The sequence below is a fragment of the Triturus cristatus genome, chromosome 5_1 (assembly GCF_964204655.1).
Source record: "Triturus cristatus chromosome 5_1, aTriCri1.1, whole genome shotgun sequence".
Lineage (NCBI taxonomy): Eukaryota > Metazoa > Chordata > Amphibia > Caudata > Salamandridae > Triturus > Triturus cristatus.
Window position 1 is genome coordinate 128,217,793 of NC_140587.1, and position 27,402 is coordinate 128,245,194.

The 27,402-nt window shown below is 45.4% G+C and overlaps 1 protein-coding gene across 1 annotated transcript in view; it reads left to right on the plus strand.

The window, feature by feature from the left end:
• Positions 1–27,402, plus strand: part of KIFC2 (kinesin family member C2) — a 256,527-nt gene that overhangs the window by 182,154 nt on the left and 46,971 nt on the right. Inside the window, exons 10-13 of the mRNA XM_085604567.1 lie at positions 2,122–2,269; positions 3,795–3,925; positions 4,686–4,797; positions 22,618–22,799. Coding sequence (XP_085460693.1) covers positions 2,122–2,269; positions 3,795–3,925; positions 4,686–4,797; positions 22,618–22,799 — 573 coding nt within the window. The remainder of the gene's footprint in view (positions 1–2,121; positions 2,270–3,794; positions 3,926–4,685; positions 4,798–22,617; positions 22,800–27,402) is intronic.

Below are 27,402 nucleotides of genomic sequence, written 5' to 3' on the forward strand. Positions count from 1 at the left end.
ATAGTTTGGGAAGGGCTGACACTGATGCCATCTCACCAAAATAGTTGGTGTAGAGGTGACATCATACATCACTTAACCCATACAAGGTATTAGAGATGACATCACACGACCTTTGATCATACTGATGGGACATTGTTATATTTTTAAGCCATTAGTAGTCAAATGTGTGAATTTAAAGGGAATACTGTCTATCCGTCAAGTTCCCAATCAGTATTTCTGATAGGATAAATGTGAGGCTTTATTCAGTGGTAATTCCACAGTAGCGGACATTCCCATAGGAGAGTGAGTGTGTGAGAGTGGAGGCCAGATCCCATGTTATTTATGCCTGTGAGAGTGTAATGTTCCTGCAACCCCTTCAGGGGCTGTCACAACTCAGCTGTCCACAGAGGAAGAGGTATAGTTACTTTACCTACGTCACTGAGTGACGGAGCGGGTCATTGATACGCTAATGGGTAGGTGCAGTGGTCGATGGTTCTCGTACTGGCTCCTTTGGATCCATGAACAACACAGGCCAGCATTACCCAACTTGAGCACCATGCCGGTCCTCAGACAGATAGTGTATGTCTGGGTATCTCTGGGTTTACTAACACTAGGACTGGTCCAGTCCTCATAGTGTGGGTTGAACACCCTTCCCCCACACAGACATTTACTTGGTTCCTGTAACAGAGAAGTTGATTAAACATGGAAACCTTTTTAGGTGGCATACCACTCATAGGGCGGGTGCTCAGCATAACGTCAAGGGGCTGTACAACTGGAGGAACTGATGAGTTCTTGAACTGCTGCCACCGAGAGACACTAGATCTACAATGCTGCAATGTGTGCATAAGGTGCAGTGGAAAAGTGTGATGTAGTAGAGTAGAGTCTCTGGATAGTGTAACCTATTGTTTAGGGGCATATTTAGAAGGGCATTGTGCCACCGGAGCATCACTTTTCAGGACTCACTGGTGGCGTAATGCCCGGCTCCTTATTTACAAAGCGACTGTAAGTCACTTTGTGTGGCTTAACTCCACGTGTTAAATATCATAACCTTTCGCACAGGTATCTGCGTGAAAGGGGCGTGCAATGGTTCTTGCTGTGGGTGTTCCGCCCCAACGCCCATTGCTTTTTGACACTGCCCCTGATTTACAAGGATGTGTAACTTTGAGGCAGCACCAAAAAAACTAACGCCATGCAAGAGCAAGTATTGGAGTGACGCAACGAGGAGAAATACTTTTATTTCTCATAGATTTTGTTCTTTCTATGCAGCACATACAGAAGGAGCAAATCCCCTTTAGATGTCCCTTCCAGCACTTAAACAATCATCCCTGCAAAACAGACACTCTTGCACCATGCTGCAAGAGTGTCTGTGTTGGTGATAGGCAGCTTTTTTTAGGGCCGCCACAAGGGAAAACACCGGGGTGCGCTGTATTCTTGTGAATATGGCGCATCCGTGCATTATTTAAATAAGGTAGCATGGTGCTGCTAAATTGCTTGCAGTGCTGTGTCATTTATTTGTAAATATGCCCCTTAGAGTGTTAACCCTCTGTGTGAAAGTAATTCTTGAGTGTGCACCCCCTGCTTATGCATCTTACCCGAGGAGCGCGATGCGCATTGGCACACGTTTGCAATCTCTTGTGGTCTTGACGTCAAATGTGGTCTAAGGTGTGACTATTTGTGGACCTGTTGCATGCAGAGTTGCACACAGCCGGCGTGCGTTGCCAGCCTCCGTTCTCATCCCACATTGGTGTGTAGGGAGGGACAGCTGTGTGCACAGCCTTGCTCAGCGGAGGAGGGGAGTTAAAAGCTCAAGTTGCCAAGAGACCCTTTGTCATTGATAAAAGACCTGAATAAAAATAGGTCTTGAGAAAACTTCTAACTCTTGCAGATTACTTTAAGATTTTGGTCCTGAATTAGAGTTGGATCCTGATTTATCATTTCTAAAGATGAATTTTATTCACCATCCTACTATTACATAGATGAAATTCCCTCTTAAGAATTCTTTTCTGAATACAGTGCCTCCTCCAGAAATGTAAAGCCTGTCCTTACCACCCAAGTCTAAATCAGGCCATATGGTCATCCATCCTGGTCCCCTCTGATCCTGACTCCGCAGCAGGACTGACTCGAGTTCCTTCTGCTCCGCAGATTTCCTCCTACGAGTCAGAGATTCAGAAGCTCAGGGAGGAGCTGCTGCAGGAGATCAGTCACCTGGAGGCAGAGAAGGAGGAGGCGGTCAAGGAGGCATCAGAGTGCTCGGAGCAACATCTGGACCAACTGCGGGAGCAGTTCTCAGGTGCGAGTCGGCATGGGCAGCAGCGGGCAGGTCATGGGCAGCAGCGAGCAGGTCATGGGCAGCAGCAGGCAGATCATGGGCAGCAGCGGGCAGGTCATGGGCAGCAGCATGCAGGTCATGGGCAGCAGCGGGCAGATCATGGATTCATGGGTAGCAGCGGGCAGGTCATGGGCAGCAGCAGGCAGGTCATGGGCAGCAGCGGGCAGGTCATGGTCAGCAGTGGGCAGGTCATTGGCAGCAGTGGGCAGGTCATGGGCAGCAGCGAACACGTCATGGCCAAGGCTGCAAGAGGGGACACGTGTAAGCAGGAGAGAGTAGAGCTGAGGAAGGGGAATCAGTTAGGTTTGATCGATGGATATAAGAGCGAAAGTGGCAGCAGTGAGTGACAAAGATGCACCTGGTAAAGAATGGAAGGAAGCCAAGAGCTTTGGGCGAGGCTGAGAAACAGTAGGAGAGGCCAGTTGTGAATGCATGTAAGTATGACCACCTTGAAGGTGGTAGTATGAGTGATAGGACAGGTGCATAGGGGCGAGCTCTAGGACACGTGTAAGGATGTGTGTGAGCTCAGACATTTTTACAGGTCTGTGACAGCTCCTGCATGGAGCAGGTGGTACTTTAAGTCTCAAGACAGGTGTAGAGGTGTGTGAATCCTCTTGCACTCTGACAATATTAGTCTTAAGACACAGGTGTGTGAGTGATAGGACATATGCACTGGCATGTGAGTCCACTTGAGCCTACCAGATAGAAGGGGGAGTCTGAGGGCAAGTGCACATGCCCTTCCATTCAGTTCACAGTCGTGCGAATCTTAGGATAGGTGTCCTGGTACATAAATGCACTTTCACCCAATGCATAGTAGTGTGAGCACTGAACAGATATACAGGTGTGTGGATGTTCTTGTACCCAGCGGTTGCTAGTAAAAGTCCTAAGAGATGTGTACACGTATGTGAACCATCGTGGCCCATTGGCATGGGAATGCAAGCTTCAGAACATGTACACACAAATGGTAATGTGGTTCCCAGGACAGCTGAGGTCATAGTACTGGTTTAAAAGTAGGTGAACCCTCCTGCACCCTCATGCAGTAAGATGAGTCCCGGGAAAAAAGGCCAGATGTGTTTGACCCCTTTTGCACCCAGTGGATGGTATGGTAGACCCTAGGACAAGTGTCTAGGCGTGGGTCCTCTTTGACCTTGAGAGTGACAGTACGAGTCTTAAGGCACAGGTGTGTCATTCCTCTTGCAGATGATGGCTCAAGTGCTAGTACAGGTGTATGAATGCTTTTATACTTGCTCGATGGTAGTAAAAGTCCTTTGACAGGTTCAAAGGTGTGTGAATACTTTTGCATCTAAGGAGGGGGGACAAGTCGCATGACAAGTGTTCAGGTACATAAATACTCCACCACCCTGGGGGTGGTAATGGAAGTCACAGAGCAGGTGCACAGGTGTGTGGTCGTCCATCCTTGCAGAGATTGACTGTGCTGTGAATGCGGAGCTGCTGACCTCCATCCTTCTCCTCTGGTGTCTCCAAGGTGTCCAGCAGCGCTTGTCCACTCTGCAGCCTTTTGTCAAGACCATGAAGACCAACTACAACAGCCTGCGGAGCCAGGTCAAGAACTTCTCTGAGTTCTATGAAGCCGCCATCAAGGAGGCCAGGAAGCAGGTGAGAGACTGTAAAAATACCTTGCAACGTAAGGTCCCCTGTGATGGGCGGAAGCAGACAGGTGAGAAGCTTAGGGTCTAGGAGAAGGTTGACAAAAATATGAAATCCTCAGCAAAGATCCTAGAAGGTTCTAAGGCTGGTTAGTGCTTACCAAAGAACCCTTATCCCTGCACTGGTTCCGACCTACGGCTATTTCATCCTTATATGACCATATTACTGAGTCCCATTGCAGCTTTGAGCTACTTTAAGGTATATATGGGTATTTGTAAAGCACTAATCGAGCAGTATCTGAGTGTGGCGGCGAGGGTTCAGTATAGTTTACACAAGGTAGAATGCTCCTGGGTGGTGCTCATCGTTTCAAAATATCATGTTCTCATTGGAGGTGATTGTCAGATCTTCTGAATTTAAGGAGCAGTTTCTTCCCAGATTCCGAGAGTGTAGATGGAGAAGACCTGTCTTTTGACTTTCTCTTTCTTGCAGTTTTTTAGTTCTAGTTTTTCGATATCCTGGCTTGTCGTATGAAGATCTCTGCATGAGATGTTTGTTTTCTCAATCTCAAGAGCAGGTTCCATAGGCCTTGTGTGTGATGCTCCTAATCCTGAGAAAAATGTGGGCTTTCTGGTGAGCCGGTGTATTTCCTTCAAACAGGTTTGATTTGAGTGACTCTGTTTATAGCAGCGCAAGTTGCTCACACAGGGGTTTCTTCAATAGTGCACTCTCCACATTCAACTTATAAAATCCTGAAATTGATATTTCCTAGATCTGCTCAGCGGTGACTGAAGTATCACATGCGAATAAGGACCTGCTGCAAAAATACCAGCGGGAAGTGCTCCTGAGGAAGAAATACCATGACCAGCTGGTGGAGCTGAAAGGTGAGATGACTTCATGCTATCATACTAGGTGGTAACGTGGCATAACACAACATAGCATAATATAACATAACATAACACAACTCAACACAACACAACTTAACATAAGATACCATAACAAAACATACAACAGCATAGCATGACATAAGATAAAAAACACATGACATGATATAATATGGCATGATGTGATATGACATAATATAATATAATATAATATGATATAATAAAATATAATATAATATAATATAATATAATAAATATAATATAATATAATATAATATAATATAATATAATATAATATAATATATGACATGATACAATATAATATAAAGTAATATATGACATTATATGATATACTATAATATAATAAAATATCATATAATATAATATATATTATATACCTTCAGAAGCTTGTTTCTCTAAAACTGCCATATGGGCAGAACCAAGAGCAGCCCATGGGTACCACTGGATTGGCCTGCCTCGCACTCCGTCATTCTAGCACTGGCAGATGAGCTAGTTTAAAAGGGCCAGATTTATGGGCTGTCTTTAAGTCCAGTCATGGCCCACTGGGCCAACACAATGGCCTGCACACTTACCCTTTCAAGCTGGTTCATCTTTCAGTGCCAGAGTGACAGAGTTCGTGATAGGTCACTCCAAGCATGGACATTGTGTGCCATGCATTGCACCTGTAAAAGATTTCAAACAAGACACTAATGACTTCATTAAGAATCCGATGCCAGAGGTAAATTATTTATGTGGATGATTCCATGAATGGTGAGTGCAAGTCAGGCGCTAATTGACCTCAAGCATTTGTTGAGACCCTTTTAATTCATATTCTCATCATCAATGTGGGGCGCCGGCTCTCTACATAGTGCACTAAAATGAAGTACATTGTTCAGAGTTCAGTGAGTCCCAGATTGGTAGACAGAGGCAAAAGTAGATTATACTAACGATCTATGTCAAGTCAAGTCAAGTCATAAAATTTGTATAGCGCACTACATACCCAGAGGGTTTCAAGGCGCTTAGGAAGGGGAGGAGGATTATGTGCGGTAATGTGGGCGAGCAGTTAGGCTTATCAGAGGGTAGTGCTAAACATTTGTTGTAATTACAGAGGCAATAAATGAGATACACACTCAAGAATAAATCAGAGACCAGTTTATAATTTTAACAGATTTTAATGTCATTTTTCAGAACAAGAACTTTGTTCTACAGTAAGTGCTATTTAAGTTATGAATTTTTTAAGTTAGCAAAATGAATTACTTTTGTGCGCAATTGCGCACCATTGAAGTCAATGGGAGAAAAGAGAAAAAATGCATATAAAATCACACAGTTGGATTTCAAGGTTGACCTTCAGAATTTAAGCAGGCAGCTAAGCCAGGCCCAACGTGCCGCCAGAGGATTCTCGGGAGTGTCCCGGATTCGGCCAGGAGCAGGGTGCTGTGGTTGTTGGTAGCTGGTGCGCTACGAAGAAGGGATCACTTGAAAACACACTGCACATGGGGCTCAAAAGGTAAGTCCGATGGGTCCCACTGAAAGTGCGCTGCAAAAAGGTGTCACACTTTCACTGTGCCTCCTAAATGCAGCCCTCTGGAGAGGAGAAAGGAACCTCCCAGACATCTCACTCCAGGTGGAAGCACTCACTCACTCCACCAGCCTGCAAGAGGATTCCTCTCCTCTCTTCAAAGTGCAGGTGGGTTGCCACCAGCACTGTGAAACGCAGAGCTGCTTTCAAACAGCTGCTCTGTATTTCACTTGAATGCGTTGCCCTGAGGGCAGAGCGAGTTTGCGTTTGACTTGGGGGCGGTGCGTTCTTTCTAATAGGGTGCAGTGTCCCTGTTTGCACTTGACACACCCTTTGAAAGGTGCACCATGGTTCAAACAGGGAAAGTGCGCCATATTTATAATGTGTCCCATGGTGTACATATGCCTTGATGACTAATGAAGGTCTGTGAGGTACAGATGTACGATAAGGAGTCAATGTGAAGTTTTATGATTGTCAATCGGACGTTCCCTATCTGTTGTAGGATAGAGGCAGTAGCGCATGCTGTTGAACATCTGGGCATGCAACTTTGCATTCATTGAACTAGAGTGGACTTGAGCGCAATAGATCTTGCCAAGCCAATCGGATAGATTTCTATCGGAGCGTAGCAAGGGTTTCTGGGTCCTCAGGGGCAAACATGAGTCTCTGCCACACTATCCTCCTGGTGACACCTTGGGCCCAGTGAGGAATAGATGTCCTGAGTCCTGGAGAATGACAGAGAAAGAACAGTGCCTTATAGGAGTTTGTGTAGAGTTCACAGCCATGATGTTTGCTTTTACAAGGTAAGTCTGCCTCAAAATTAAAGATTCTGGGCTCGATTCACAAAGGTAAACTTAGACCTGATGTCTCAGTTTAGATCTAAAGTCTAACTTTATTAGTAGTAAAGTTAGACTTTTAGTGAGTTTTGATCTAAACGTAGACAAAAGTCTGACTTTACTACTAGTAAAGTTCGACTTTTGTATAAGTTCGACTTTTGGTCTAAACTTAGACTTTTGCACTGAGTTTACCTTTTAGAATAGGGCCCAGTGTTCTTACAGAGAAATGCTAGATGTGGTCAAGGAGCTTAGCAGAAAACTGAAAGAGAAGATAACATCTGGCATGGTGCACAACTGTTGAAGAAGCTAACAGAACCAGGCATACAGGACAAATTACATGGAGAAAACATGATTGGAAAAAACAAAGAACATTTATTATCTGCACCGGTGTGGAGGCAAATGTTCATGTGAACTACATACCAGCCCACCATGTGGCCCCAAGTACTCCGTTGCATCCTCAGGAGTGCATTTCTAACTCCACACAGAGGATTTCCTTGTAGAAAGTTCCAGCGTCACTGAGGTATGAGTTGAACCTGAGGTAGGTTGCATAGTTTGGGACAACAGCAGTGGCTGAGTTAATGGGATGCTGATTGGTGCTAAAAGAAACAGTCTTGTCTCAGATCCGCCAAGAATGTGCAGTTATGGTACGATGTTAGGCCAGAAGTGTTGAGGATGGGCCGTCGGCCAAGCCCCAAAGAAGGAAAAATGACTGGGCATCATCCACTGTTGAGGTGGCAGATGACACTCGAGAAAAGAGACCCTTTTAACAGCGGTCTGAAACTGAACAGCAGCATAAACCATCTGGGTTATGAAACCGTAGAATGTTCAGGTTTCGTCCTCCAGGGATGGTCTCCGGGAGCTGCAGAGCCAGCGGTGTGAGCTCTCCTGCAGATGGGTGCACTACACTCTCCATGGACCGGGGCAGAAACATCACTGGTGCACATGTGTCCTTCTCCAGATCAGCGAGATGATTTGTCAGCCCGTCTCAGCCTTGCCTTAGCGGGGAGGCATGGATCCAGAATCCAGGGTGGAACATCAGCGCCAATCCATCGTCTACCGATAGGCAGAGACGTAACTACAGTCTGGTCCTGTCAGAGAGATGTAATTCACAGATATCACAGGAAAAGTAGTCTAACGTCCCCTCAGAGGAAGTACGCCAAAAATCTGGGAATTTCCTATTGAAGAAATATAGTATAGGTGATATACTTTATGTTTCAAACTGGACAAAAGGATATTTTAAAACATATTGACCTTTTGTGCAAACAGATAGGTTCCTATGTGTTCCATGAGGTTCTGTACTGCAACCAATGATGAGTAATGGATCCAGCAACGAACGCAAAGATTTGCTGATGATATTAAGTGAGGCAAGGACATTAATATAGACCACTGTCAAAGATTGACTACTCGTGCACCTTTGTGAAGTCTGCCCAAGTTTATTCAGCAAAACAAGCAAAGTGTGACTCCACTATGCCAAGTTGTCACCTTTCGTGTCTATAAGCAGCAAGCATCTAATGCTAACCCAGGACTAATTTACATGAATTATTATAGGTTTTCGCACTTCATGCTTCAAGTGAAAATGCATAGTGATGGGTGATAAATTCCATTCTGCCAGTGGAGATGGCAGAGTTGGCGGAGTTTTGACACTCCGCGTTCTGACCAAACTCCACCAACTGTCGCGTCGTGGAATTTTTCTCATGTGCGACTTATCAACGCTAAGTTGGTGAGTGCGACTGAGAACTTTTGACCGCTAGCGTGATTTTCAGGCCCTAAGAGGGCTCCTGCTGAGATATTACCAACGTGGGAGGTGGCAACCGTTTGTGGTGCGAAAGGTGCCGCTTGAGTAGAAAATCTACTAGAGTGGCAGCAATATCTACTTGAGCAGCAGCAGCCTCTGATAAACCGTGTGGTGCCACTTGCACTGATCTTTCAGTTCAGAACGTGCTCCTGGCACTAAAAATCAGCACGAGCACCGCAACGTGCTGATTTCCGCCTGTTTGCAGAACTCCGTGGAATCTCGCTGAGTTTTCTTGTATTTGTGCGAAACTCCATAGAGTGAAACTCCTCGAGTTCCGCCTAACCCTAGATTACGTGTGACACAAATCCAAAACTCAGATAGCAGGTGTAAAACTTTCTAATGAGAAGAATGAAAAAGGACCTTGAATATATACAAGAAATGATAACTTCTAGATGCTGAGTCCGTCGCTTGTGAATTCTCGCTTAACACTGCCGTGCATAGGAGGCTAAATACATGAGAGACGAGAAAGCAATACAGGCTATACACAACACAAGAAAGTAAAATGGTAGTAAATGAATGAAGATGGTGTCAGATATTATGGTAATTTCAAAGCAGTGGTGCAAATTCTCAGCAGGGCATGCTAATCTCACAATGGGTGCCCCTAGCAACATGGGCAGGCCTAGGGCAGAAGTAATTGTTAGTGGGTAAGTGAGGAGAGGTGTCTTTCGGTCACTGTAGTACCATATAAACCGAGAACAAAGCAGCTGTTGGGGTGCTTGATAGTAAGAGCCAAGAACAAAATGGTCTTGGGGGGCATTCGTAAACAACAAGCCGAACTTGACTGCACAACAACAAGAAACTGCTTGAAACGTGGCTCTTTCATTATCCTGTCTTTAACAGAGGCAGGGAAAAGTTGGGAAGAGAGATCATTTATCCACTGTATTGTAGAATGATGTGCTAATTTTTCGACACCAAGTTTGGAAAAAAGGGTATAATGGACCAATATTTCAATCAAAATGCTTTATTTCGGCCACCAGGGCCGTAAAAGTGCATATGAAACACATAAAAAGTGTATTAAATAAACAATGTTAAGATGCAATTAAGGGGCATATCAGCAAGCAGGCGTTAAAAAATTATCGCCACTTTTGCGTCCGTTTTCGGATGAAAAGAGGTGATAATTTTATCGCCTTATCTGCAAGGTCACGCTATCGCGTGAAACCTTGCCTTATCTCCATTTCCCTTAACGCCCAGCTTTGCATCTCTAATGAGATGCAAAGAGGGCGTTCCTCCCCAGGATAACGGGAGAAATCTCGCCAAGCGACATTTCTCCTATTATCAAGCCTCCTGCAAAGCAGCATAGCGTCAGGAAAAGAAGCGATAACCTCTGTTATCGCTACTGTCCTTACGCCTGCTTTGAAACTGACTTAGCCATGATATCCTATGGAAGGTGGATATCATGGCTAAGTATGTGAGGCCCTATCAGCAAGCTATCGCCAAACATCGTGGGATTATCGCTGGGTTTCCAGCGATAATCACACGTTTGGCAGTTAGCGCTAGGATTTTTATCGCTTTTGAGATAAGCGTTGCTAATAGCACGCTATCTCAGCGATAAAAATCCACGCTAGCCGGCGGTAATTATCCTAGCGCTAAGTGCGTTTAGCGATAATTATCGCCGGTTGTTGCTGATATGCCCCTTTGTTTCTAATAAAACATTTTTGATATATATTATGAAACATTGGTATAAACATGAATAAAACCATAATAGTATATCTGAATACAAAACATGATAAAAAGGGAGTGGCTCCTGAGTTAAGAAGGGGGTAAAAGCTTTCTGTGCAGTGTCCACATGGAACCAATAAACTTGGCAACAGGTATAGCAAGGAATAAACTTCAATCTGGCCTCAAGATGCGGAGTGTGGCTAGCTGACTATGCTGGCATAAACGTCTGCAACTATGGGCTAACCAATAATTGCTGGGACTTGCGTAGGCGGGACAGACAAAAAAGACTTGCAAGACAATGGAGGATAGAGGGCATAAATCGCTAGCCCCTTCAGTCCAGCGCTTTGTGAAAGCTCTCAACGGAAGAGTACCTGCACTAAATTTAAAGAACAGCTCTCTGTCGCTGGGAGCAGACACATGGTACGAATATGACTCGTAGTCAATCTGATACTTAATGTCAAGAAGTTCTCGGGATAATCTAGGACGATCAGGTCTTCTTAAAACTTTGGCCGCGATTGCCGACCAATAAAACTTTTTCAGGGCAAGTTTTGATGGAAAAGAAGTGGTGGCTGGATGAGTCCAAAGCTCAGGAGCCCCAATAGGGTGCATTAACTCTTTGATGTGCAAATGCCACGGAATCTTGACACAATAGCCTGAGATAATGACATCCCAGAGGGCAGAGATGCAATGTACGAGTTCAGGAGTGGCCATAACTGCCTCCAATGTAGCACGGGACAGAATCAGGCTTTGTACAATAGGCTTCTTGCACCCAAGTCTGAAAGAAGGATGTCTTTACTACGCATGCGATACATCGCATGCCATTAAAACGCGGTTGTAAAGGAAGAGCAGGCCTCATAAGTTTAGTTAAGGTGGCTTTCTACTTTTTATGAATGGCCCCCGTTAGTTGCTTAAGTTTTAAGGCAGCTTTTGTCAAATGCGGCTTCCAAGATATATTATCGCTGAAGGTGAGATCCAAGTTAGTAAAGCAGTGAATGATTTCTGAAGCACCCCACCTCCTCCCCCCCCCAAGTTCTAAGCCCTTTTTAAACAATTTATGGGGATTAAATTTCATTAGCTTATCTTAGGTCCTATTCATCTTCAGATGCCCAGCGACGCAGAACTCATGAAAATGCGTCAAGAGTTTCTGAAGGCCGTTCGGGGTCTTGGAGATCAAGAGGGTATCATCTGCGAATAGTAGTAATGACATTTTGACCTGGGCCAAAGACGGTGCATCTGCATCAACATGAGTTTAAAGGGAAACAATATCATTTATATATAACGAAAATATGGTGGGCGGCTAGGACGCAGTCCTGTCTTATGCTTCAGCAAACTGAGATTTTGTCCGTCAAGACATTCTGTGTTTCCCATCTTACACGTGCAAAGTTATCCTCGTTGAGATGGGCTACCACTGCCAGTAAATGCAAAGGCGTTTTCATGTCTCCAAGAGTGTGGCAAAGACTGCAACGTGGCACTAGATCAAAGGCCGAACATAAATCAACAAAGGCTACATGTAAATTAGCCTTATTGACTACAACAGTATGCCAATAGATCAGTAAAACTGAAAAGCCTGATATATTGTGGATGTTTTTTAATGGAATTCTGCCTGAAAAGGGCTAAGAACAGACAAACCAGAGATCCAATCCTGTATCTTCTTAAGAACAGATCGGCAGATTTTTTTTTAATGCAATCAATGAGACTTATTGGTCTGCAATTGCTTGGGACAGACCAATTCCCTTTCTTGTGAACAGGGATCACAGTAGCACCTTTCCGGGAATCTGGTTGTAGAAAGACATCAGCCGGATCTCCGTCCAATAAAAGAAATTAAAGACTCGAGTAGAGATGAAAGGTTTAAACAGTTGTGGCTGTTTTTCCTCACAGAAAATTAGGTTATGAGGGCACTTGATTTCCATGAATAGATATAGAAATGGGTCTTATTGAAAGGTAGCTGGGAATCTGTTTCATCACAAAACAATACGATGCACATGTGACCATGTCATAAAGCTATGTGCTGCCTGGCTTACCAGTGGATCTGTGAGTGCCTTGTCTCCTCTGTGTCAGAACCCACCTGAATAACCAATCGCGGTTTAGGAATTGCCCCAAAGAACAAATGAATGCATAGCCTCCTGTGTGCTATGTCATAGATGCAGGTGAACCATTAGGGGCACAGGGTATGGGTTGATGCGTGGTCCTTTTCCAAAAATGGACGGGGAATATGCGTTGAATCTCAGTAGGGAGACCAGCATGTTGAATTTAGGACGGTTTATGAAGTCAGTGAAGATACAGGATTCATCAATTTGTAATTTTACATGAAGATTTTAGCCTAAGCAGTGCACATGCCCTGTGGTTTGGTAGATATCCCACCTCCATTCATTTGGCACAGGGAAAGACAGTTCTTCCCTATTCACTCTTATCTAAGGTCAGATGTCTAATTCCTGTGGAGAAGCAGACCGAGGTAGAGTCTATCCTCCAGGAGTGATATATGACACAGAACGTTTACTTATGACACCGCGAGGTACAGTCTACACTCACAGAGTGATGTGTGACACAGAACATTTACTTATGATGCCACGAGACACAGTCCACACTCACAGAGTGACATGTGACACAGAACTTTTACTTATGATGACGCAAGACACGGTCCACACTCACAGAGTGATATGTGAGACAGAACATTTACTTATGATGCCGCGAGACACAGTCCACACTCACAGAGTGATGTGTGACACAGAACGTTTACTGATGATGCCGTGAGACACAATCTACACTCACAGAGTGATATGTGACACATAACATTTATTTATGATGCTGCAAGGTGCAGTCTACACTCACAGAGTGAGATGTGAAAATGAATGTTTTGCTTATGATGCTGTCAGATATAGTCTACACTCACAGTGAGGTGTGACACAGTCCGCTCCACTTATGCCACAGAGTGAGATGTGATACAGAATGGTCCCCTTATGAAGCCACAAAGCATAATGTGACACAGAATTTTCCACTTAGGACATCACAAGGTAGAGTATTTTCTTACAGAGCGAGATGTGACAGTACATTTCACTGATATTGCTGCTAGATAGTCTAGACTTGCAGAGTGAGATGTGAACAATTGGTCACACTTATGATGCCAACACCCACATATCCATGTGCGATGTGGTGGTAGTGCTATCCCTTTCAGGTGTGGTGGTACTGCCCTCAAGGTGAGGTCTGGGGTAGTGCTATCTGTGTGAGGTATAGTGGTAGTGTTATCCATGTGCGTTTATGGAGGTAGTGCTATCTGTGTGAGGTGTGGTGGTAATGCTATCAAGGTAAGGTATGGTGGTAGTGCTATCCATGTGAGATCTTGTAGTGCTATTCGTGTGTGGTATGGTGATAGTGCTATCAAGGTGAGGTATAGTGGAAGTGCTATCCTTGTGAGGTATGGTAGTGCTATCTGTGTGAGTTATGGCATTAGTGCTATACATGTGAGGTATGGTGGTAGTGTTATCCATGTGAGGTATGGTAGTGCTATCCATGTGAGGTATGTTGTAAGTGCTATCCATTTGAGGTATAGTGGTAGTGCTTTCTGTGTGAGGTATGGTGGTAAGGCTATCTGGGTGAGGTCTGGTGGTAGTGCTATTCATTTTGAGGTATGGTGGTAGTGTTTTCTGTGTGAGATATGGTGGTAGTGCTATTCTTTTGAGGTATCGTGGTAGTGCTATCCGTGTGAAGTATGTTGGTAGTGCTATTCATTTGAGGTATGGTGGTAGTGCTTTCTGTGTGAGGTATGGTGGTAGTGCTATCTGTGTGAGGTCTAGTGGTAGTGTAATGTGTGCGGTGTGGTGGTAGTGCCGTCAATGTGAGGTTTGGGGTAGTGTTGTCCATGTGAGGTGTGGCAGTAGTGCCATCCATGCCAGATATGGGGGTAGTGCTATCCAGGTGAGGTATGGTGGTAGTGCTATCCATGTGCGGTGTGGTGGTAGTGCTATTCATGTGCGTTTATGGAGGTAGTGCTATCAGTGTGAGGTATTGTGGTAGTGCTATCCATGTGAGGTGTGGCGGTAGTGTTATCCATGAGCAGTATTGTGGTAGTGCTATCCATGTGAGGTGTGGTGGTAGTGTTATCCATGTGAGGTGTAGTGGTAGTGCTAGCCATGTGTGTTTATGGAGGTAGTGCTATCCAGGTGAGGTGTGGTGATAGTGCTATCCATGTGAGGAATGGTAGTAGTGCTATCAAGGTGAGGTATGGTGGTAGTGCTATCCATGTGAGGTATTGTAGTGCTATTCGTGTGTGGTATGGTGATAGTGCTATCAGGGTGAGGTATGGTGGTAGTGCTATCCTTGTGAGGTATGGTAGTGCTATCCATGTGAGGTATGGTGGTAGTGCTATCTGTGTGAGTTATGCCATTAGTGCTATACATGTGAGGTATGGTGGTAGTGCTATCCATGTGTGGTATGGTAGTGCTATCTCGTGTGAGGTATAGTGGTTGTGCTATCCATGTGTGTTGATGAAGGTAGTGCTATCCAGGTGAGGTGTGGTGATAGTGCTATCCATGTGAGGTATTGTAGTGCTATCCATGTGAGGTATATTGGTAGTGCTATCCATTTGAGGTATGGTGGTAGTGCTTTATGTGTGAGGTATGGTGGTAGTGCAATCTGTGTGAGGTCTGGTGGTAGTGCTATTCATTTTGAGGTATGGCAGTAGTGCTTTCTGTGTGAGGTATGGTGGTAGTGCTATTCTTTTGAGGTATGGTGGTAGTGCTATCTGTGTGAAGTATGTTGGTAGTGCTATTCATTTGAGGTATGGTGGTAGTGCTTTCTGTGTGAGGTATGGTGGTAGTGCTATCTGTGTGAGGTCTAGTAGTATTGTAACATGTGTGGTGTGGTGGTAGTACCGTCCATGTGAGGTTTGGGGTAGCGTTGTCCATGTGAGGTGTGGCGGTAGTGCTATCCATGTCAAGTATGGGGGTAGTGCTATCCAGGTGAGGTATGGTGGTAGTGCTATCCATGTGCGGTGTGGTGGTAGTGCTATTCATGTGCGTTTATGGAGGTAGTGCTATCCGTGTGAGGTATTGTGGTAGTGCTATCCATGTGAGGTGTGGCAGTAGTGTTATCCATGTGTGGTATGGAGATAGTGCTATCCAGGTGAGGTGTCATGGTAGTGCTATCCAAGAGCGGTATTCTGGTAGTGTTATCCATGTGAGGTGTGGTGGTAGTGTTATCCATGTGAGGTATGGAGATCGTGCTATCCAGGTGAGGTGTCATGGTAGTGCTATCCAAGAGCGGTATTGTGGTAGTGCTATCCATGTGAGGTATGTTGGTAGAGCTATCCATGTGAGGTATGGTAGTGCTATCTCGTGTGAGGTATAGTGGCAGTGCTATCCATGTGTGTTTATGGAGGTAGTGCTATCCAGGTTAGGTGTGGTGATAGTGCTATCAAGGTGAGGTATGGTGGTAGTGCTATCCATGTGAGGTATGGTAGTACTATCTGTGTGTGGTATGTGATAGTGCTATCAAGGTGAGGTATGGTGGTAGTACTATCCGTTTGAGAAATGGTAGTGCTATCTCGTGTGAGGTATAGTGGTAGTGCTATCCACATGCGTTTATGGAGGTGGTGCTATTTGTGTGAGGTGTGGTGGTAGTGCTATCCAGGTGAGGTGTGGTGGTAGTGCTATCCAAGTGAGGTATGGTAGTAGTGCTATCAAGGTGAGGTATGGTGGTAGTGCTATCCATGTGAGGTATGGTAATGCTATCCGTGTGTGGTATGGTGATAGTGCTATCAAGGTGAGGTATGGTGGTAGTGCTCTCCATGTGAGGTATGGTGGTAGTGCTATCTGTGTGAGGTATGGCACTAGTGCTATACATGTGAGGTATGGTGGTAGTGTTATCCATGTGAGGTATAGGAGTGCTATCCATGTGAGGTATGTTGGAAGTGCTATTCATTTGAGGTATGGTGGTAGTGCTTTCTGTGTGAGGTCTAGTAGTATTGTAACATGTGTGGTGTGGTGGTAGTGCCGTCCATGTGAGGTTTGGGGTAGTGTTGTCCATGTGAGGTGTGGCGGTAGTGCTATCCATGTCAGGTATGGGGGTAGTGCTATTCAGGTGAGGTATGGTGGTAGTGCTATCCATGTGCGGTGTGGTGGTAGTGCTATTCATGTGTGTTTATGGATGTAGTGCTATCCGTGTGAGGTATTGTGGTAGTGATATCCATGTGAGGTGTGGCGGTAGTGTTATCCATGTGTGGTATGGAGATAGTGCTATCCAGGTGAGGTGTCATGGTAGTGCTATCCAAGAGCGGTATTGTGGTAGTGCTATCCATGTGAGGTGTGGTGGTAGTGTTATCCATGTGTGGTATGGAGATCGTGCTATCCAAGTGAGGTGTCATGGTAGTGCTATCCAAGAGTGGTATTCTGGTAGTGCTATCCATGTGAGGTGTGGCGGTAGTGTTATCCATGTGAGGTATGTTGGTAGAGCTATCCATGTGAGGTATGGTAGTGCTATCTTGTGTGTGGTATAGTGGCAGTGCTATCCATGTGTGTTTATGGAGGTAGTGCTATCCAGGTGAGGTGTGGTGATAGTGCTATCCATGTGAGGAATGGTAGTAGTGCTATCAAGGTGAGGTATGGTGGTAGTGCTATCCATGTGAGGTATGGTAGTACTATCTGTGTGTGGTATGTGATAGTGCTATCAAGGTGAGGTATGGTGGTAGTGCTATCCATTTGAGAAATCGTAGTGCTATCTCGTGTGAGGTATAGTGGTAGTGCTATCCACATGCGTCTATGGAGGTGGTGCTATTTGTGTGAGGTGTGGTGGTAGTGCTATCCAGGTGAGGTGTGGTGGTAGTGCTATCCAAGTGAGGTATGGTAGTAGTGCTATCAAGGTGAGGTATGGTGGTAGCGCTATCCATGTGAGGTATGGTAATGCTATCCGTGTGTGGTATGGTGATAGTGCTATCAAGGTGAGGTATGGTGGTAGTGCTCTCCATGTGAGGTATGGTGGTAGTGCTATCTGTGTGAGGTATGGTACTAGTGCTATACATGTGAGGTATGGTGGTAGTGTTATCCATGTGAGGTATAGGAGTGCTATCCATGTGAGGTATGTTGGAAGTGCTATTCATTTGAGGTATGGTGGTAGTGCTTTCTGTGTGAGGTATGGTGGTAGTGCTATCTGTGTGAAGTCTGGTGGTAGTGCTATTCATTTGAGGTATGGTGGAAGTGCTTTCTGTGTGAGGTATGGTGGCAGTGCTATTCATTTGAGGTATGGTGGTAATGCTATCCGTGTGAGGTATGTTGGTAGTGCTATTCATTTGAGGTATGGTGGTAGTGCTTGCTGTGTGAGGTATGGTGGTAGTGCTATCTGTGTGAGGTCTGGTGGTAGTGCTATGTGTGCGGTGTGGTGGTAGTGCCGTCCATGTGAGGTTTGAGGTATTGCTGTCCATGTGAGGTATGGCAGTAGTGCCATCCATGTCAGGTATGGGGGTGGTGAAATGTGGTGGTAGTGCTATCCATGTGTGTTGTAGTGGTAGTGCTATCCATTTGAGGTATGGTGGTAGTACTATCTATGTGAGGTATGGTGGTAGTGCTTTCCATGTGCGATATGGTGGTAGTGCTATCCATGTGCGGTGTGGTGGTAGTGCTATTCATCATGTGAGGTACGGTGGTAGTGCTATCCATGTGAAATGTGCTGGCAGTGCTATCCATGTGTGTTGTAGTGGTAGTGCTATCCATGTGAGGTATGGTGGTAGTGCTATCCAAGAGCGGTATTGTGGTAGGTCTATCCATGTGAGGTGTGGTTGTAGAGTTATCCAGGTGTGGTATGGAGATCGTGCTATCCAGGTGAGGTGTCATGGTAGTGCTATCTCGTGTGAGGTATAGTGGCAGTGCTATCCATGTGTGTTTATGGAGGTGTTGCTATTTGTGTGAGGTGTGGTGGTAGTGCTATCCAGGTGAGGTGTGGTGGTAGTGCTATCCAAGTGAGGTATGGTAGTAGTGCTATCAAGGTGAGGTATGGTGGTAGTGCTATCCATGTGAGGTATGGTAATGCTATCCGTGTGTGGTATGGTGATAGTGCTATCAAGGTAAGGTATGGTGGTAGTGCTCTCCATGTGAGGTATGGTGGTAGTGCTATCTGTGTGAGGTATGGCATTAGTGCTATACATGTGAGGTATGGTGGTAGTGTTATCCATGTGAGGTATAGGAGTGCTATCCATGTGAGGTATGTTGGAAGTGCTATTCATTTGAGGTATGGTGGTAGTGCTTTCTGTGTGAGGAATGGTGGTAGTGCTATCTGTGTGAGGTCTGGTGGTAGTGCTATTCATTTGAGGTATGGTGGAAGTGCTTTCTGTGTGAGGTATGGTGGCAGTGCTATTCATTTGAGGTATGGTGGTAATGCTATCCGTGTGAGGTATGTTGGTAGTGCTATTCATTTGAGGTATGGTGATAGTGCCTTCTGTGTGAGGTATGGTGGTAGTGCTATCTGTTTGAGGTCTGGTGGTAGTGCTATTTGTGCAGTGTGGTGGTAGTGCCGTCCATGTGAGGTTTGAGGTATTGTTGTCCATGTGAGGTATGGCAGTAGTGCCATCCATGTCAGGTATGGGGGTGGTGAAATGTGGTAGTAGTGCTATCCATGTGTGTTGTAGTGGTAGTGCTATCCATTTGAGGTATGGTGGCAGTACTATCCATGTGAGGTATGGTGGTAGTGCTTTCCATGTGCGATATGGTGGTAGTGCTATCCATGTGCGGTGTGTTGGTAGTGCTATCCATCATGTGAGGTATGGTGGTAGTGCTATCCATGTGAAATGTGCTGGTAGTGCTATCCATGTGTGTTGTAGTGGTAGTGCTATCCATGTGAGGTATGGTGGTAGTACTATCCATGTGAGGTATGGTGGTAGTACTATCCATGTGAGGTATGGTGGTAGTACTATCCAGGTGTGGTGTGGTTGTAGTACTATCCAGGTGAGGTATGGTGGTAGTGCTATCTCTGTGAGGTATGCTGGTAGTGCTATCCAGATGTGGTGGTAGTGATATCCAGATGAGGTATGGTGGTAGTCCTTTCTCTGTGAGTTATGGTGGTAGTGCAATCCATGTGAGGTGTGGTGGTAGTGCTATCCCCGTGAGGTATGGTGGTAGTGTTATCCAGATGTGGTGGTAGTACTAGCCAGGTGAGGTTTGGTGGTAGTGCTATCTCTGTGAGGTATGGTGGTAGTGCTATCCAAGTGTGGTGTGGTGGTAGTGCTATCCAGATGAGGTATGGTGGTAGTGCTTTCTCTGTGAGGTATGGTGGTAGTGCAATCCATGTGAGGTGTGGTGGTAGTGCTCTCCTGGTGTGGTGGTAGTACTATCCATGTGAGGTATGGTGGTAGTAATATCCATGTCAGGTATGGGGGTAGTGCTATCGAGGTGAGGTATGGTGATAGTGCTATCCAGGTGAGGTATGGTGATAGTGCTATCCATGTGCGGTGTGGTGGTAGTGCTATTCATGTGCTTTTATGGAGGTAGTGCTATCCGTGTGAGGTATTGTGGTAGTGCTATCCATGTGAGGTGTGGCAGTAGTGTTATCCATGTGTGGTATGGAGATAGTGCTATCCAGGTGAGGTGTCATGGTAGTGCTATCTCTGTGAGGTATGGTGGTAGTGCTATCCAAGTGTGGTGGTAGTGCTATCCAGATGAGGTATGGTGTATTGGTAGGACTATCCAGGTGAGGTATGGTGGTAGTGCAATCCATGTGAGGTGTGGTGGTAGTGCTCTCCTGGTGTGGTGGTAGTACTATCCATGTGAGGTATGGTGGTAGTGCTGTCCATCATGTGAGGTATGGTGGTTGTGTTATCCATGTGAAATGTGGTGGTAGTGCTATCCATGTGTGTTGTAGTGGTAGTGCTATCCATGTGAGGTATGTTGGTATTACTATCCATGTGAGGTATGTTGGTAGTGCTATCCAGGTGTGGTATGGTGTGTAGGTAGTACTATCCAGGTGAGGTATGGTGGTAGTGTTTTCTCTGTTAGGTATGGTGGTAGTGCAATTCATGTGAGGTGTGGTGGTAGTGCTATCCATGTGAGGTGTGGTGGTAGTACTATACATGTGAGGTGTTGTGGTAGTGCTATCCAGGTGTGGTGTGGTGGTAGTGCTATCCCTGTCAGGTATGGTGGTAGTGCTATCCAGGTGTGGTGGTAGTAATATCCAGGTGAGATATGGTGGTAGTGCTATCTCTGTGAGGTATGGTGGTAGTGCTATCCAAGTATTGTGTGGTGGTAGTGCTATCCAGATGAGGTATGGTGGTAGTGCTTTCTCTGTGAGGTATGGTGGTAGTGCAATCCATGTGGGGTGGTGGTAGTGCTCTCCTGGCATGGTGGTAGTACTATCCATGTGAGGTATGGTGGTAGTAATATCCATGTCAGGTATGGGGGTAGTGCTATCGAGGTGAGGTATGGTGGTAGTGTTTACCATGTGCGATATGGTGGTAGTACTATCCATGTGTGGTGTGGTGGTAGTGCTATCCATCATGTGAGGTATGGTGGTAGTGCAATCCATGTGAGGTGTGGTGGTAGTGCTCTCCTGGTGTGGTGGTAGTACTATCCATGTGAGGTATGGTGGTAGTAATATCCATGTCGGGTATGGGGGTAGAGCTATCAAGGTGAGGTATGGTGGTAGTGTTTTCCATGTGCAATATGGTGGTAGTACTATCCATGTGAGGTATGGTGGTAGTACTATCCATGTGAGGTATGTTGGTAGTACTATCCAGGTGAGGTATGGTGGTAGTGCTTTCTCTGTGATTTATAGTGGTAGTGCAATTCATGTGAGGTGTGGTGGTAGTGCTATCCATGTGAGGTGTGGTGGTAGTGCTATTCAGGTGAGATGTGGTGGTAGTACTATACATGTGAGGTGTGGTGGTAGTGCTATAAAGATAGAGGTGTGGTGGTAGTGCTATATCTGTGAGGTATGGTGGTAGTACTATCCAGGTGAGGTATGGTGGTAGTGCTTTCTCTGTGAGGTATGGTGGTAGTGCTATCCATGTGAGGTGGAGTGGTAGTGCTATCTCTGTGAGGTATGGTGGTAGTGCTATCCAGGTGTGGTGTGGTGGTAGTGCTATTCAGATGAGGTATGGTGGTAGGGCTTTCCCTGTGAGGTATGGTGGTAGTACTATCCATGTCAGGTATGGGGGTAGTGCTAGCTAGGTTAGGTATGGTGGTAGTGTTTTCCATGTGCGATATGGTGGTAGTACTATCCATGTGCGGTGTGGTGGTAGTGCTATCCATCATGTGAGGTATGGTGGTAGTGCAATGCATGTGAAATGTGTTGGTAGTGCTATCCATGTGTGTTGTAGTGGTAGTGCTATCCATGTGAGGTATGGTGGTAGTTCTATCCATGTGAGGTAGGTTGGTAGTGCTATCCAGGTGTGAGATGGTGTGTTGGTAGTTCTATCCAGGTGAGGTATGGTGGTAGTGCTTTCTCTGTCAGGTATGGTGGTAGTGCAATCCATGTGAGGTGTGGTGGTAGTGCTATCTATGTGAGGTGTGGTGGTAGTACTATACATGTGAGGTATGGTGGTAGTGCTATACAGATGAGGTATGGTGGTAGTGCTATATCTGTGAGGTATGGTGGTAGTACTATCCTGGTGAGGTATGGTGGTAGTGCTATTTCTGTGAGGTATGATGGTAGTGCTATCCATGTGAGGTATAGTGGTAGTGCTATCTCTGTGAGGTATGGTGGTAGTGCTATACAGATGAGGTATGGTGGTAGTGCTATATCTGTGAGGTATGGTGGTAGTACTATCCTGGTGAGGTATGGTGGTAGTGCTATTTCTGTGAGGTATGATAGTAGTGCTATCCATGTGAGGTATAGTGGTAGTGCTATCTCTGTGAGGTATGGTGGTAGTGCTATCCAGGTGTGGTGTGGTGGTAGTGCTATCCAGATGAGGTATGGTGGTAGTGCTTTCTCTGTGAGGTATGTTGGTAGTGCAATCCATGTGAGGTGTGGTCGTAGTGCTATCCAGGTGACTTATGGTGGTAGTCATGTTTCTAACTGGGCCTCGTTTTTTCAACCAGGAAACATCCGGGTGCTGTGCCGAATAAAGCCCTTAACCGAGGCCGATGGGACGGAAGGCACCACTACTACAACGGTGACCTCCGACCTCAACGACGACACCAAAGTGGCCGTGTTCTACAAAGGGAAAGAGCGAGCTTTTGACCTGGACAAAGTCTTTCTGCCTCACGTAACGCAGGAGGAGGTGTGTGAAATAAGTGATGGTACCTTCATGTTTTAATGGTTGTTTCCACCAGGAGAAGGGACAGGCGAGAAGCTACCTCCAGAAGCTGATGGTGAATATTTCACATCGGTCTGTTCCCCTAACACAACCCTCTCACAATACTAGCAATGCTCAGTTAGTAGCATTATTCTTGCCTGCTCTGGGCTCTCCCTGCAGGATATTTATTTATTTTATTTATAAACTTTTATATAGCGCAAACAAGATTCCGAAGGATATCTGAGCGCTTTACAAAGGAAGGAAGGAAAGGCATAAATCTAATATCGACAACAAGAAAGATTAAATAACAGGAATACTCGCATAAATCCCAGACAAATAATCGCAAAATTCCTATACAAATGAATCAAGGAGAGTAGTACAATAAACGGGTATGTAGCAGACTACGAAGGTGGTACACAATGCGGAAAAGAAGAGCATAGATCCAATATCAACATCAAGTAGGAATACACAACAGGAATACTCACTTGTTTCCCAAACAAGAGAATCAAGGAGAGTAATACAATAAACATGAATGTAACGATCTTCGAAGGGGAACACACAATGCGGTAAAGCAGAGCAGCATCACATGAGGGTACAAGGGATGTAGGAACAATGATTTCGAGCAAGTGATCCTGGCCCAAGATAAGGTAAAAATGTGTTCATTAGGAATCTTTTGGCTTCCAGTTGGAAAGCAGACGTTGAGGTGATTCTGCGTACTTCCGGTAGAAGAGAGTTCCATATCCTTGGGGCAGCGCCGGAGAAGGCTCGGAGACCGGTTCTCTTTTTGCTAAGGATGGGTGGTTTCAGGAGGAGAGTGATAGCGCTTATTGAGGCTCTCCCACCGCAGGATAATTCAAGCTTTGGCGCTAGGTACCTGGGAGTTTTGAAATGCAGGGCTTTGTTCGCCAGAACGGCAATCTTTAACTGAATTTGAGCTTCATAGAGCAACCATTTAAGAGATTTTAGGATTGGGGATATGTGCTCACTTCGTTTGGTACCAGTGACCAGTCTGGCCGCAGCGTTCAGTGATGCCCTTAGGAGAGCCAGAGTGTGTTTGGGAAGGCCACAGAGCGTAGGGCTGCCGTAGTCCAGCCTCGGCAAGACCAGTGCTTGTACCACCTGCTTGAAGTCCTTTTGTGGAAGGAATGGCTTGATGTTTCTGTGTCCTCATCAAAAGATTAGCTCCCTTACACACATTGCTAATATGATTTTTCATATTCAGGTGTTTGTCCAGGGTGATTACGAGGGATTTGGCTAAGTCTATGATGAGATGGGTGCAATTGAAGGCAGTGAGGTGATTCAGCCAAGGGTCTAGCTTGGGGATGTGGTTCATGGGAGAGATGAAAAGGAATTCAGTTTTGGAGGTGTTGAGCAGTAGATGGTTCTCCGTTAACCAATTTTGCGTAGTATTTAGGGTAGTGTTGAGTGAGATGATGTTGTCCGGAGATGAGATTTTCAAATAAAGTTTTGTGTCATCCGCGTACATATGGAAGAGAATGTTCATGGAATTTAGAGAGTTAGTTAGTGGTTCCAAGAAAAGGTTGAAGAGGATAGGAGATAGGGCGAACCCTTGATGGACACCCATGAGTCCTGGAGAGGGCTGGGAGAGGGAGTGGTTTGCCTTGCTTGTTTGTGATTTGTGGTGAAGGAAGGATGAGAACCATTGTAACACCCGACCCGAGAATCCCATCCTGTTCTTCAGAATGGATAGAAGGTTGTCATGATTAACCGTGTCGAAAGCGGAAGAAAGGTCAAGGAGTATTAGGAGGCAGGAATCATTTTGGTCAAGCATTTTCAAGATGTCATCCATAACGTGCGTGTGAGCCGATTCGGTACTGTGCCCCTTCCGGAAGCTGGATTGATGCTGGTCTGGGAGTTGGAAATTCTCTATGTGAGCACAGAGTTGGGCTCGTACGCATTTTTCAAGTAGTTTGGCTAATGTGGGGATGTTGGAGATAGGGCGGAAATTATTGAGGTTAGTTTTATCTGCGTTCGATTTTTTTAGTATAGGTGACACCTGCGCTGCTTTTAGGCAGTCTGGGATCGTGCCTTGTGATAGAGAAGCGTTTATAATCCTTGTCCAGGTGGGGATGAGTACATTCTTGATTTATTTGAAGATGGCCGGTGGCAGCGGGTCACTGAAGTGGTTAGATGGATTGATGTTCTGAAGAATCTTGTTGATATCTTTTTCACTGAATGGGGTAAAGGTGCACCATGTCGCATTGTTCTTGGTGTTAAGGCTGATTGGTTTGCACTGTTCTGAGAGGTCAGGGGTGGTGCGGACCCAGGGGATGGCAGTAGCGCCTTCTTAGTAGCGAGTTCAATGGTGATGAGCCTTGCTTTCTCGTTGAAGAAAGCAGCCAGATCATCGTAAGAAGGTGGGCTGCCTCTGGAGTCAGCGTTGATTGGGCCTACCACTGATTGCTGTGTGACCAACTCGAAATGTTTCTTGGGGCGGTTTGCAGCTTGATCAAGTTGGTGTCTGAAGTAGTCTGCTTTAGCGCTCTTGATTTTGTTTGCTGTAAAAGCTTCTAACATCTTTAAGGAGTTTTAGTTGTTCCAAGGAGGGATTGGATCTCCAGGAACGTTCAGCTGCCCTAGGGTTGCTGCGCTCCGTGTTTAAATTGTCGTTGTACCATGGTTTGGATATTTTTGTTGAGGTATTTTTTTGTTGGAGCGGTGCGACGTTGTCCATGATGTTGGAGATGGTGGAGTTGTGGGAGTCAGTGAGTAACTGAATCCCTTCCCTCCCTTCGTCCTCTTCCTCGCAAAAAGTAATTATGAGTGACATTTCAACGACTATGAGTGACACTTTGTGGAGAGCAAAATCAAGCAATAAAGATGAGGGAAACATATAAATATCAGAAATTACACCCATTTGACCAAGGTGAAACTCTAAGAAGATCTTAAAACTGCTGCAAAGGGCCAGAAATGAGAGGAAGGGGACTAACCGGAGACAGACTTCGTGAGTGCCGTACTCAGTTACAGAGGACAGGCAGGCAGTGCAGCTGCTCAGAAGATGAACTCATTGATCTGATCATTGATAACAGCACCCTAGCCTAAAAAGCAAATTTTATAGCATAGCAACTGCAACTAGGGGATTATACCGTCACCCAGTCTGAAGCACATTCAGGGGCAGATTTACAAGCCCCTTGAGCCACTTTTGCGTCATTTTTCCCATGTTAAAAATGATGCAAAAGTGGCGCAAGGGGCTTGTAAATCTGCCCTTCAGTTGCTAATGCAATAAGGTTAAAGAGAATGCTAGGAAGCGCCAGCACAAAACCCGGAGACGTTCCTCTCCAAGCATGTGGTAGTGCATATAAATGAATAAATGTGAATTGCACATCGCTGTCACACTTTCAGGTTGCTTATGTATGACCTTTCATTCACTTTGAGTGACAATTTAGCGTGACAACGGTCAATCAATTCTGCTTGTTCTTAGATGCATTCCATGAATTATCCAATTTCTTGACTTAAAACTGTTACAATGCTCCATAAGTGATTATGCAATGTCACTAACCGAATTCCATTTTCCTAAGGTGCTTATTGCAAGATAAAGCTGCAGCTACAACACACGATAGGACCATAAGGAGTTGCGTTCCAATGTAACTGCCAGAAACAGCACCTGCCCCATCATGTGTGCTCTTAAGATTGGCTTTTTAGCCAACATTATATTGCATTCTGGGAGTTATAGTTACACTTTTAATGTTGGCTGGTAAAGTCTATGGTCTAGGAACAATGGTTAGGAAGACAGTATAAACTACAGTAGCACCTTTCAGCCTTTCAGTAATAACCAGCCGTGATGTGCTCAGTTGCATTGTCATGTTTCTATAACTTTCAATAAGTAACATTAGTTTTTGCTGATTTTAATTTTGACATGGAATAAAACTGTGTACATTTATTATAATTCAATATATGAAATACAAAGAATTTGGGATAATCCAACTGTAAACAATTCAATTAGGGGCAGATTTATGTTAGACTTGTGCCACTTTTACGCTGCCGTTGCGTCACTTTTGTGACGCAGCGGCGGCGAAAACCCTGCGCCACGTTGCGCCCCATTTACATTGTGATGCATCTATGGAGATGCGTCACGGTGTAAAGCCCTGCGCCACATTAAACCTGCGCCAGGTTTAATGTATGCAGGGTGGGCGTTCCATCGGAAAAAGCCTCGGAAAAGTGACGCAGTGAAATCTACAAGATTTCACTCAGTCACTTTTACGACGCTGCTGCGTCAAAACCTTGCGCCTGCTTGAAGCAGGCGTAAGGCATGACGCAGCATGTTAGGTATGGGCAGCCCCTAAACATTGCTGGAGTTGCGTCGTGCTTGCGACACGACTCCAGCAATGCGCCGCCCTTACGCCATCAGATGCGTCACGCATCTGTTCATCCTTGCGCCACGATGCGCTGCATTGTAAATGCGGGGCATCTGTGGTGGCGCAAGGGTAAACTTGCGTGACGCATCTTTCCTGGCGCATCCCTGCTGATTTGCAGGGATGCGCCAGGAAACATAAATCTGCCCCTTAGAGTCTAAATTAAATTGCAAAAATTGTTATTCATTGAAACTACATTAACATGCGACAGATTT